We start from the raw sequence: 13,431 nt of genomic DNA, 5'->3' as shown, positions 1-13,431 counted from the left end.
TGCCACAGGTCAGTAAATACGGTAGTATTTCCTGGGTCACAAATACTCTACAGTCAAATCCAACCTGGAGAAAGCTAGGATGAGACGTAATTATCTCAAGTTGCAGAAAGGAAAAGTTTGGTCAACTATTTGTAAGAACTTAATAAATAACGAACAGGACAATGGGACAGGCAGTCAAAGGACACAGTGAAAATACTGTGGTTGTTTTAAATGACACTTTAATAGCTTGAAAATCAACTACTGAGAATGCCTGAGGGGAATATAAGCTTTCTACAGCCACAGTGCAGAGAGAATGATATAGTAGCTGTGAAGTGATCCTTTCCACCTCCAAATTCTGTATTCAGCAGTGCTTCTTCCATAATTTCAGCAGAGCTCTGAAATATCTGCATTTTCTTGTTATAAATAAACCTAGCTTGTTATTCTGATACATGCAACACAGCTGAACATTTAACAGTGTCAAGATAGATATACTATCAGTTGTATATTTATGAGGTTCAGTGGATGGAAAGGTAGAACGCTTTTTGCACTAAAGAGGCTAATCCTTCATCATGATGACCAGATTCCTTAATTAAAGTTGTGACATCCTGTCAGTTTAGATGCTGAATATACATTCATGTGTGTTCCACACCACAACTGCAGGCCCTTATTTCTCAGGGCAGTTTGCACCTTCTGTATTGTGTTTTATCTTTATCACTTAGCATAAAATATAACCTATGTTATGCTTTTCTTTCTGGGAGGACATAAAGCTCTCACACATAGAGGAAACTGTAAGTAGGACTTGATTCAACTGATTTTGACAGGATTGCCTACTGTACTTTCACACATATAACCTGTGGGTCACATAAAAGAATAGCAAAAAAAGAGGACATTGACCCAAAAGCTTCCTCTCCCTAGCAGCCCCTTTTTGCCCGATACCACCTCTCCCTCATCTTTCATTTTATACAGATCATAGCCATGAAACGCAGCACTTCGCATTCAGCGTGCCTTTAGGTGGACTGATGACTGTGGATGTTTGCCAGAATCTAGAGAGGCCCCATCTAGAGAGGCCTTGGCTGCTCTTCTGTTCTTTCACCCGGCTCTTAGTTCATTTGTCCCATCCTGATGTTTACCCTAGGCTCAGAGCTCAATCTGCAGCACACTCAGGTACTAAGAGTGTATTTAAACCTTCTCCAAATGGTGATGCTTTTGTGGGATTTTGCTCCAAGTGTGACAATGGAAAGCACTGGCTTTTTTAACTGACATGAACACTGCAATTCACAATCTGCTGAGATGCACGTCCTTTGCCTTAGGGGTCTGAAAGCATACGAAGGACTGGAACAGCATTTGCAGGTGTGCCTCGTGAAAACATTTTTTCTTCTCCTCTTTTGGTAAATCAATTTACAGCTAAGAATACTGGCAGAGATCTGGACAACGTATTAACTCTTTAGTCAATCTCCTGTGCTGATGGCTCTGTGGTTTCACGTTACATCTTTATCCCAAGCGCGTAACCTTCCTTTGTTTCCCCAACAGTTACTGTCTTACAGCTTTTGTACTACCTACACTGTATCTTAGAAAGATCACCATCAAATTTAAATCTCACCCTATTTAAGAATAGGAGATGTGATTGAACAAACAACATAAGAACTGCAATGAGATACTGTTACACTCCTTATGATAATGATTTCTACAAACAGCAGGGCATAGTAGCATCTTTTAATTTGGAACATTCAAACCCAAACGGTTTCCTTTCTGCTACAGATAACTTGTCAGTGGTAGTATTTCCAATTCCAGCACCAAACAAAGCAACCACGATAAAGTAATTCTCCATTGATTTGTAGCTCCCATTGCAATGTCTTCATTCCTGATGCAATTAGAAATCAAAATTCACCGCAACTGCTTAAAGCCTTCCATTTAAACAGCAAAGCCAGGAAGTGGAGAAATACGAGAACACCTGACCTCACTGCTGAGGTACCAATTCTAAGAAATGCACATTTTAACTCCATCACGCAATTACCTCTGGTCTAGTCAGTCAACTCTGGATCAAATTCATAGGTTGTTTAGACGAAAATACTTCCACTGATTATACTGGTGCTTTACAGGTGACTGTATTCCAAGCAAGTGCAACACCTGCAAGGCTGACTCACCAAAGAACAATTTATGAATTTTTTTCACAAATTGTAAACTGAACCTGTAACAAAAACATACTTCATCTCCAAGTAGGACTCCAGCCTGGCTCAGAGGGGTCAGCAGGACCTTTGCTACTGCCTGATCTGTTGCTACTGAGGCAGGCAAGACTACAGATAATTAAATAAAAATAATTACCTTTCTTGCGCAGAAGAACACTGGCGTGTTTCCGTCCATTTCTGTTTTCCACATGACACGTATAGTTAGCCAGGTCTGCCTCCTCTACAGCATCAAAGATCAATGTCAATTCAACTTCTTTTTCTCCAAGATGTTCTCTGAGGAGTCTGAAAGGAAGGATACAGTCTTTGCTCAACTGAATTAATATGGGTGGAAGATTCCCAAATGAACCATGATTTCTCAGCACAAGATGCACAGTGTTCCTGCCCTCCTTCACTCATGGACAAGGACTTAGAAGGAGACTTGAGTTGCCTGAAAGAGACATCACAGAGGCATCTTCCATGACAACCAAAAGCCTTTTTCTCCATCCATGTCTGTAGCAAGGATCTGAATCAAGTGCAGGAAGAGTTGCTACGAGCACAAGGGTTCCATGTGGCTTGTTCACCTCAGCTCCAGAATTAAATGCTAAAAACACGTTTCTTTTAAAAGTAGCAATAAATACTCACTTTCCAGAGAAGTACTAAGCCGTTGTTGAGCAAATTATAAGGCAATATTTTAAAGGTTGGGCATTGTGATACATTTTAATGCAGTTCTGGAAAACCAATGAAAGGAGCTGTGCTACTTTGTGGAATTTTCCTCTATTTTTGGGGGCTAGATCCTTACTTTCAAAGGGAACAGTCTCAAGAACAAGAGCTCTCTGCTCCTTTTAGAAGATTGAGGAGAGATGCAAAACCCCCATAAAGGGAATATAAAGTTCGAGCAGACTTTCAGGCCAGAGGTACGGTCTTTTCATGTCGTTGTTCTAATGCCAACGTTAAAAAGAATGCAAAGTAAATGCATGTGTTTTCTGATGTTGACATTAAGCCTAAAAATGCAATGCCCTATTCTCTCAAAAGGCTTCTTATCAGTTGCTCAAAAAAAAGTTACTGGTCCTTTGAACAAGGAAATGTAAGGCCAAGTAAAATCTACCAGATTCATTTGATTCTGTTTGTGTACGGCAGCACAATGTGTAAAGGGGTAAACATAAAAGGTGGAATGGCTCTCGCAGTTGCCTGTGAACTCATCATTGCATGTAGTACTTCAGTGAGTCTTTTCTCCAAAAAGATAGTGTACAGCACTAAGAGGTAAAGGCATAAATAAAAACCAGGTTTACCAAAAAATAAATATTTTCTCCAGAGAACGAAGGGAGGCGATTGGGCACAAAGTAATTAACCAGAGCACTGTTTGCACTGGATAGAAACTGCTTCTGGAGAGCTGAAAATTTTTCAGTAACAACCAACCCCAAACTTCTCTATTATAAACCAATGTTATTTTGGGGTTTCCAATGTGCGCACACATTTTCTTATGTACATAATTTCATGTAACAAATGTGGAACTCAAAATTTGAAAAATCAGAAGTGAAATATGAGGGCATTGCACCAGACAATCAAAAATGCAAGCCTGACTACCATAAAGCACATATTTACAGTAAGATTTCATACCACACTTTAGAGGTTTGTGTGATCTGACAGAACTCAGAAGATGTACCAGAACATCCACAACAATTCAGTCTCTCTCACCATGGCCGTGTAACTTGCAAAAAAGCAAGCAGAAAAACACTAGTTTCAGAACAGACATGTGCGTTGCATTTGGAAACCTGGATCGCATCTTTTTTGCAAATTCTCTCTCATTTATTGGATATTTTTGCATTTTTTGTTATTCTGGCCCTGAGTCCAAATGCTGAAATTAAAGCAAGAAAGGCTGAATTTGCATCATATCTGGCCAGAAAAGAAACCTCCCAAGAGAGCCTGTTCTGTTTGCAGACTCCAATCAGTCTAAATCATCGGGGGTCAGATAAATCAATTCTCTTTTACGTATTAGTATTCCATATGTATATATAGTGAAATATTTTCAACTCAGGAAAGTCCTCTCTGTTAGTAAACAATATGCTCCACAAATTTTGGCCGACAAATCATGCTCTAAGGAACAAATGAAATCATTAACAGGGACGATATCGGGGACACTAATGTGGAGCACTCTGTGAATGTTCAGATTGTCTTGTGTTTACTATAATCAGCATATTTCACGCAGAAGAAAATGAAGACAGATTACAATTAAGATAAAATAAACCATTATTCTGAGTCTATTTAAAATAAAATGATCAACGCTTAACCTAAATTTAAATAAAAAGGAGCTTTCATAAAAAAGAATACGTATTTGGACTGAGAAATTTTTTTCATGCTTATTTTCATGCTAATTGCAATCTTTAGGAAGAGAATTCTTTAAGACTGGGATCTATCATGAAAATGCTGACAGACACTTAAACATTATGCTGGTAGAAAAGTGTAGAAAGCTCTTAGTGGTGTTAAACCTTTCATTCCTGCATTTTTTTTCTTTTTACCAGTACTCTCCAGCTAATAATTCGCTATTGCCACAGAAATACACAGTAGGTCACCTACATTTTTTTTTCAATATTTGTGCAGCCTTTAATTGATTGCATTTTGTAGTTGGTTCAGAGAACATTGAGCACAATATCTTTGAGTTAGAAAAGGAATACAGTATCAACAAGTAGGACCTTAAATATGCAACAGTATTTGCTGCATTCCCAGAAGATGAAGTCCCTATCTGAGTTGGGGGAACTTTGCCAGCAATACCGCCAACACATGCTAGCTCCCACAGGTTGAGAAAATAATAGCTCTTTTTTCTGGTCTGATGAACAAACTGTAAGAGTAATCACATCATTTAATACATAAGTAAATTGATGGTGCTTGATGACTCACAAAAACCAGGATGGAGGGAGACAGAAGAGGTGGGCAAACTAAAAATATACCCAGTGCTTTCTTTTTGTTCAAGTTTGCTTTCTTTTTGTTCAAGCTGAAGCATTTTATTTGATCTGAAACAAAACAGTTTGTCTACTGATCACTTTTCAGTTAAGAAAATATGAATTAAAACCAAAAGTGTAATTTTAGAAACCAAATGTTTTCTTTGAAAAATATCCAATGTTTCAGATTTTTCAGACCTTTTGTCATATTTTTCCAACGCGTTTATGCGTTGGAAAGTTAAAATACCTTTGAAACCACATTTTCCTAAAATTTTCAGGCTTTGTATGATCACAGATGTAAAGGCTGTAAGAAAGCTTCACCTGGGTCTCTGTGCAAGACCAAGACATTAATTCCAAGCCTTTACTAACCTGCAGGAGAGTTGGAACTTATCAAAAAGGAAACTTTTGTTCTTTATATAGTTAAGGATCTGGGCAGTGAACAGGGATATGAACTCTAGTCCCTTCTTTCTAGTCCTTAACAACAGTGCGTAGATGAAAGGACATATCTGTGTGTATGTATGTACCTCTCCAAAGAAAAGTAGTTCAACTAACAACATGGCACAGCGATCTTCCCTCTCACTTTCCTGCATCGTGTTTCTCATTCTCTGCCCAGAAATTGCCTACTTGAATAGTATAAGCTTTTCAGGGGAGAGCTGTCGTTTCCATACTTCTCTGCAAAGCACCCAGCACATTAGCCAGGCAGGGATGGTAATTCTGCCTCCCTCCCTCAGCATCCCCTCCTACAACATCCTCATCTTGTCTGAGTGTTTTGCAACCATCAGGTGACTTCTTTGGGTAAAAAGGCAGAATGTTAAATTAATCAGGAGAAAGAAATAAAGCTGCAGTTCAAAATGTCTCCGTTCACTTCTTTTCATGCCTTTAGAAAGAGTTAAACTATTTACACTTCAAAAATGCAGGAAAGATACAAAAAGCTGAGCATTATGAGGCACCTCACCTGCAAACTGTTCTGAAGTGTTGCCTGAAGAAGAAAAAGAAGCAACTCATAGGTGGCTGGGTGAGTAAGATTTATGCCTGAAAATACTTCTTTGCCGTGGCAGAGAGATGGTGCTGAAATTTGCTGTGGGCTCCTTTGATAATTAGGTACAACCGACAAGTCTGCAGGCAGGCTTAAAGACTCTCACCCCTTCTTTAAGAGCCCCGGTTCAATTTACATGACATTTTTATTACCACTGTGAAAAACCCACCTGGCAAGCAAAGTCTCTTTCTGCTTTTCCCCCTGTGGATGTCTAACATTTGGGGATCTTAATTCAAGGGAAGACAAGGAGGCGGGATAGAGAGGGGGTCATTACCTCTGAGTCCTTCAATGCTGATTAGTAACTTTTATTATGACGCTCTGTAATAAGGTCTAATAAATAACGAGAAGCCCAGAGCTACACATATATTACTCATGGTAAAGTCTGCCTACCAAAAAAACAGTTCCACGGGTTTGATTTTAACAGTCATGTGCATCCCTATTTCAGTGCTTTCACAAAAGCACACTAATTGACTGGTTACTATGCCAGAGGATGCAAACTAGGGATGGACGTTTGGTACTCCCACACTGCATCGATCTGCAAACCTGAACTCGCATCATATACAGAAAATCCAGCGACACAACGGACAGGTACAGTCCAGGGTAAGGTAAACACCAAAAATTCAGGCTACTACTAAATTTGTGAACTAATTTAAGATAGGGGATGCAGAGTTAAAATGTTAGATGTTTGCCAAAGGAACAACCCATGGAGCTGTAATAATTCCCGATTAGTTGTAGTTTGTCAACGTTAACAGGAACATGCTGATAATACCATATAGAAGCAAACTGATGGAAAAAGCATCTAACCAGCAAATTCATTGTGGCTCATCAAATTTGAATCATACATGACATTTTTTGAAATACATCATAAATACAACTGGGTGGAAGATGTGGGCTGGCTCAGGGCACTGCCAGAACGGTTAGTGCTGCTTAGTTTCCCTGAAACAGCACACCTGTAATGGGACACATAAACAAGAGCTGTTACTGTGAAAAAATCATTTGCAAAAAGTTACTACTGCAGTTGCCACAGCTACTTCTAAATGAAAAAAAGGGATGGACTGTGGCATTGCTGGTAATGATGCAGTAGGTTTTGGTAAATGCTACGTTTTTAATGCTGGCTGTGATGCACGGGAGATTAGGTATGTGATAAGTAGATTTGTTTGAGAGAAGATTCACTGAATTGTGACGGGTGTGTAAACTGAGTCAAAGCATTTTAATGGAGTGAGAAAAGGGAGTTGTCACAAAATTAATTTGAAACATGAATGTGTAATGAGATGGCAAAATGAAGGACAAATACAGCTTTTTCAAACTCAATTTCACTAACACACATAAAGGAAAAGTTCTGAACTGTGCTAGAGCTGGACAGCTCTATAAATACAAACCCCAAACTGTCCTTCTGATGCAGAGGAAGAACATGACCAAAATCACTCTGTTCATATATATACACAAGAGAGGACACAATGCCGTTAAATGCTGATTACTTGCAATGGCAGAAGTTTCCAATAATTGTATTTTGTGGTCAGAAGCCCAAAAGAGGATTGTACACTTAAAGTCATTCTGGCAACATGTGATAAATTTCATCTGTATGCAATTAAGGCGCAATGTTAGGTCAGTTATTTTAGTGTATCTTAATAACTAGTGGTTAAATTGCTGAACTTCAAATTATTGATCAAGTAATATAACAAACTAATATCCCTCTCTGCCTGCTCTCCAAAATCACTTTTACAAAAACCAAACAACTCAGAAATGAGACCAAAAAATGTGCAATGGAAGGTGCAAAGACCCTGTTTTTCTTTATATCATTGTGCCTATAGGAGCTGGGACCACCTTGTCCATAGAATAACCATAGCTTAGTCTTTGCTCAAAGTGCCATTAATCAGGTAATCATTAAACAAGGAAGACAAGATGCTGTTAGGTGCAAATTCCATGAAAGTTGATGGGGATACAAGTGTTTGTTTTCTTTACAACTGGTACAGCAAATGATAACCAGCACGTGGAACAAGCCAAGCACAAGCTGGATATCGGACATCCTCACGCAGTGACTTCCTTCACTCCCGTAAGTGTTAAGCATGGATGAACAAATCCTTTGAAAGCCCTGGTTAAGGCATACTGAGAGCTGTACCATAGGCAGACAACACATTCAGTAGAAGAAAAAAAGTATGGTGACTTTGACAGGAGACCATTCATCTTTAAGATTAACACTGATGCTGAAATTAATGTCATCTTGCCAAGGACTCCAACAAGGGGCAGCTGCAGTGGACAGCATCATTTCCATGCAGGGCTAAAATCAACCCTCAGAACACTCAGACGCTTCAGCTACCGTCAGGGGAATTTGATAACAGATTTCCAGGCACACAGATAGCTACTATGTCTTTAGAGTTTATTTGCTAGACAGGAGAAGGAGCAACTCACACTGCTCTGGTTCCAGGTCATTCATCACTCTTTAGACAGAAAACTATTTCCACTTCCAATTAAAAACCTGTTTAAAAAACACCAAACAGGCTTTTAGATTATACCATGTTTTTAACAGTAAATACTCCAAAAAGTACCTGACTTCGCCTTCTCTAATGTGACCTTCTAATTCTTCTATGAATTTTTCTCCTTTCATCCAGTAGATCATAGGGCCCGATTCTCCACTGAATCCAAAGAAAGCTTTGCAGGCCACAGTCAGGGGGTTTCCTGATGACAAGAAGAAAAGAGAGGGTTAGACACTTCGTCAAGGCTACTAGTGAAAGAATGATTATGAGAAATCTCAACACCTCAGATAAACCTCCCCATTTAAAATTGGAGGGGAAGAAAAAGAAGGAATAACTATAAACCAAAGGAAAAAGGGTGATGTTGATTTGCATCTACAGGAGATTGCTGTGAAATTAAACTCTGAGGTTATCTATCATTTCATCCCAGAAAGACACTACGCGAACAGTGAGAAGGTATGGAAACGGTAGCAACATAAGGTAATGTCAAAAGGAAGGTTGTTAAAAAGAAAGAGATGACTTCTTTGTCAGACTCCTGGGATCTCTACCAGGACTGGGGAGCGTGCCCTAAGAGGCAGGTAAATCACTGAACTTGCTTACTGCTGCCTATCCACCCGTAAAAAAGACACAGTAATAATTTCTTCCTCACTTAGATAGAAATCAAATGTTAATGAAGTCTTGCTAAGCTGTTCAGAGAGCTTTTAAAGATCCCCAAGTAATACATGATGCCAGTGAGCACCACCAACACTCATGTAACTGTCAACAGGTTTTTGGCAAAGGACCAAACTTCAAAGCATTACTCAAGCAATAGAGTAAAGAACTCTCCCTTTCAGCTCTGCAAAAAGACTTCCAAAGAAAGAAAATAAAACTTGGAAACTAATCAGATTTCTTTTCTCTCCAAGAATTCAGCATTTAGATGGGTTTTTGTCTGGCTACAGCTTTAGCTGTACTAGCTAGTCCAGGACTGTGCTTACACTGCCAGGACAGATGGTTGTCTGCCTGCAAAAGACAAAAAAAAAAAAGAACAAAAAAACCCCAAACAAGCCAGGAAATTGAGGAGGACTATGCCCATTCCCTTAATATGTGAGTACAACTGCTGCACCCACTTCTCTTTGCCTTTTTTACCCAGCATCCACGTTACAAAGCAGCTGTAGAGTCACCAACTTAGATGGGAAGACAGACCTTCTTTAATGTCAATGGAGACTTCTGCTGAATCTTCCAGAACTTTTATCGAGCATGGAAAGTCCAGATAATGCATTTTACTATATTTGGAATAAATGTTTTATTTTGCCAGCCATTCTCAGTGCCAGCAGGAAACTCTTTTGACACTGAAATAGAACAGGCCTACACTTTTAAAAAAGGGCTAGTCATTTGGAGCAGATCCCTTGGTTGAGCATGGGCTAATGGTTTTGCGTGATTGACTTACTGTGCCTTAATCAGCTCCCTCTTGTCTGCTCAGCAGTGATAACTCGCTGTGTGCATACTCAGAGCATATCAGAGCTGTGTGCTAAAGCATCTTTGCCTAAACCCCCACAGAGCTGTCCTAAGTCAACTACTTGCACTTGTCTATCCATTTTTTCAGTGCCCAATTTAAGGCATGTCAAAAGAGTCTGATTAGTCAGGAAACGCAGCATTCCCAGACACTGAAAACCAGCCGCCATTAAATTGTTTCCAAGTCAAGATCCAAAATTACAAGTCCTTTTGAAACACTAGGATACAGCACGAAACGGTTTAAAGACTGCACTTCAGTCTCTGTTTCTCAAATAGCAAAAGACAAAAATGGAAAACGTTTATCCTGAAAATGTTTTACAGAATCTTTCATTATCTCCATATTCACTATGAACTCTGCTACCACAGCTGGCCACTGAACACATGCTGTTGCTGACGGATTATATACAACCAGCTCGAACGTCCAAAATATAAGAAGGGGTGGATATTCACCGTTATCTGTACATCCCACAACACTGACGACCGTCATGAGAAAGTTCCAAACTTCATTAACTAATGCAGAGTCAGAAACATTTCTAGGCAGACATTTAATACCACTATATGACAATATCGGAGAAGTTTGTTTCCTTCTGCTTCTGACCCATTCCCTCCGCCCTGCGAGGTGCTGCATGCCCTCCACGGGTGGAAGGGAGACTTGGAGCCTCTGGCTACATCCATCTCACATTTTCCTAACACACTGAATGCCAGGTGTGACGTCTTTTGTGCCTCTTGCCTCCGAGTCATGATACGCATCTCTTTAAATAGCACTTAGTTATTTCCTAGCATTTGGCTGCTCAGTCCGTGTTTGATTTTAATGGAAAAAGACAATTGTAGCAATGTGAAAAAGAAAAGGGCTAGACGTGGCCTATCAGCATCGACAGTATATGCCCTTTTCCTGGCACACCATGCTGGGCATTAAGTGTTACTGGCAAAATATATTAGAGGGTGTGCTTTTCCTCAAACCAGCAGATTTTTACTTAAAAAACAAACCCTAAAGAAATGAAAATATTCCAAGGTGAGTCTAAGACTTCTATACATGCAGAGTAAATATCCTGAGGTGATACGTCTGGTCTGAAGAAATAAGGAGTTTTCTATACAAATAGGAAAACCTAAAAAAACCTAGCTGTTGGTACACAGCTTCTGTAATAAATAAACCCAACATAAAGCATCAGTAGCTTTTGCTGTGAAAGCCTGCATGCTCTGAACACGCCTGGGCAGATCTATTTGCCACCAGGGAAAACCAGCAGAATAAACTAATACCGTCAACGGCAAACTTTAGAGTCAATTAGTATTTTTAGCTCAAAGTCTGCGACTGGCCACACCTGAAAAAAACCATAGTCCATCTCATCTGCAAACCAGTCGCTGATCGGAGGGAGGTATAAGCAACTGTTTCTCATGGGACAACTAATTTTTATCTCAGTAGCAGAATGAAGCACGCCTGGGTTGAGCTGATCTGTCCTGGGGTGGAAACAGCTTGGGGTTTGATGACACTTCAAGGTCTCATCCAAACCCAAACCCTCACACACTGTTCGTCTGCTTCTCAAGCTGGTCTTGGTCTTCTGTAGCTCTCTGAAGCAGCTTCTGTTTTATAACCCTCATCACTCCTTTGTGACTCTGGAAGCAGGACAAAGTCAGAAAAGGTAACATTGGTTCTTCCTTGCAGAAACACTTTACCTGCTCAAATAAGCCTCCACAAGGAAAGGAAGGGAGGTTTCCTCTCTCCTGCTACGTTAAGACACAGCTGGCCACAGCAGCAACCTGTTAATACTATTTTTCACGGAACTCCAACCAATTCCTATCCAGAAAAGAACGTGGCATGTCTCACTGCATTTCTCCCCAAGTACTGAGATCCTAAAACTGCAGCAGAATTCCCTCGTTCCTAAATGTACCCTCAAATATGGGGAGAAACAGGCACTGAGCGTGGAAAGAGCCCTTTGCAGATCCTGATTTTGGGGCTGGCTTTGAGTCATGTGGTATCACCCTGAGTCACAGAGTTCCACGCAGAAGGAACTACCAGGCAGTTTATAACTCCAACAACTCATCTTGTGTAAGGCCCAAACTTTTGCATAGCTTTACTTCTATTCCACACAAGATTAAGTATTTCCACTACTAACTGTTCTTATTTAGAAAATTTCCCCTTGCATCATTTAATTAATAACATCAAAGTTCCTAGAATGAATGGTATCTATTTAAATCAGACAGACATTTAAGTTGCGATTTTAATTGATAAAATAATTTGCTGAGAAACGGAGAAAACAATGAGTGAGATTTCTAATAAATCAACACTTGAGAGAATGTTTTAAGAAACAAAGGTAGAAAGTAGGAAAGGCTGCTTGTAGACATTGCTGAGTCTACTGCTTTGCTTGGGTCACCTTGTTACAGTAAAGCCTCAGGTTCCCGCAGAAGTCTTTGCTTTAGCTTTTTTCCCTACTCTGTCAATCAGGCAGGTTTGTTGCAAACTCCCAGCTGATAAGACACAACCGCTGGCAACAGGAATGACTTTTATTGCTAAATCTTATGGTACATTTTTCACCTGACCGTTTTCACAATAAATCTGCGTGAACTCTACCATACATTTTAGCAAATTTTTTTTCTGAAAGTGAGAATTCCACAGAAATGCAATTATTCAAGCAAAATAGCTGCCTGATGGTGGTAGGAGTACTGGCTAAGGATGGAAAAAGAGCCTGCAAAACAGTTTAGGCAGGCATGATTCTGAATGTGCTTACTGTGGGTCCGACATGCTTGGAAAGAGAATGACAAATCCTGCAGCACAGTCTCTCTGAATGAGGCATGCTCCAAGCATGAAGTAAATGAAGCTTAAAATACCTAAATGTCATTCAGTCTTTTAAAAACCAGCATGGAAGACAAAAGCTGTTCACAGGTCCTAAGATCTGGCTTATGCTAAGGCATTTTTTCAGCAATTTTTTTGAAAGTATGGATTTTTCACTCGTTTTACACAATTAGTGTATTTCGTGGTTTATTTGCCAGCATCCATTCAAGGATTTAATACAGAGTTCATATTCTCTGATGTCCACATTCTGCTGGTGCTCTGTTCTTCCAGCAAATCAAGCTTTCACTACTGGAGAAAATCATCCCAGAGAACCCCATCAAACAGCCAAAGTCATCTATGAATCCTTGGGTGTTTGCTTTTTTTTCCCTATGCCTTGAAACATTAGTGTTTTTTCCAATTCTTTCACATTTTTGTGCCAGATACACCACCTCTGTCAACAAGCCTGAACCGAACCAGATGATCCTCGCAAGCTGGTAAGCAGAACTGCCTGAAAGTGTGAAAGGAAAACTTTTAGCAAGCAACATCAAAAGTTAGTCCTGGACACTTTGCTAGCTGGATTTACATC

At 39.8% G+C, this 13,431-nt stretch overlaps 1 protein-coding gene across 3 annotated transcripts in view; it reads right to left on the bottom strand.

Annotated features, from left to right (window-relative positions):
- Positions 1-13,431, bottom strand: part of IL1RAPL2 (interleukin 1 receptor accessory protein like 2) — a 391,439-nt gene that overhangs the window by 19,878 nt on the left and 358,130 nt on the right. For all 3 annotated transcript variants that reach the window (XM_074601410.1, XM_074601412.1, XM_074601411.1), the window contains 2 exons: positions 8,663-8,792; positions 2,302-2,447 (listed from right to left, as the gene is read on the bottom strand). In XM_074601410.1, coding sequence (XP_074457511.1) covers positions 2,302-2,447; positions 8,663-8,792 — 276 coding nt within the window. The remainder of the gene's footprint in view (positions 1-2,301; positions 2,448-8,662; positions 8,793-13,431) is intronic.

Source organism: Larus michahellis, chromosome 9 (assembly GCF_964199755.1).
Source record: "Larus michahellis chromosome 9, bLarMic1.1, whole genome shotgun sequence".
Taxonomy (NCBI): domain Eukaryota; kingdom Metazoa; phylum Chordata; class Aves; order Charadriiformes; family Laridae; genus Larus; species Larus michahellis.
This window is presented reverse-complemented; position numbering and strand designations above follow the sequence as displayed.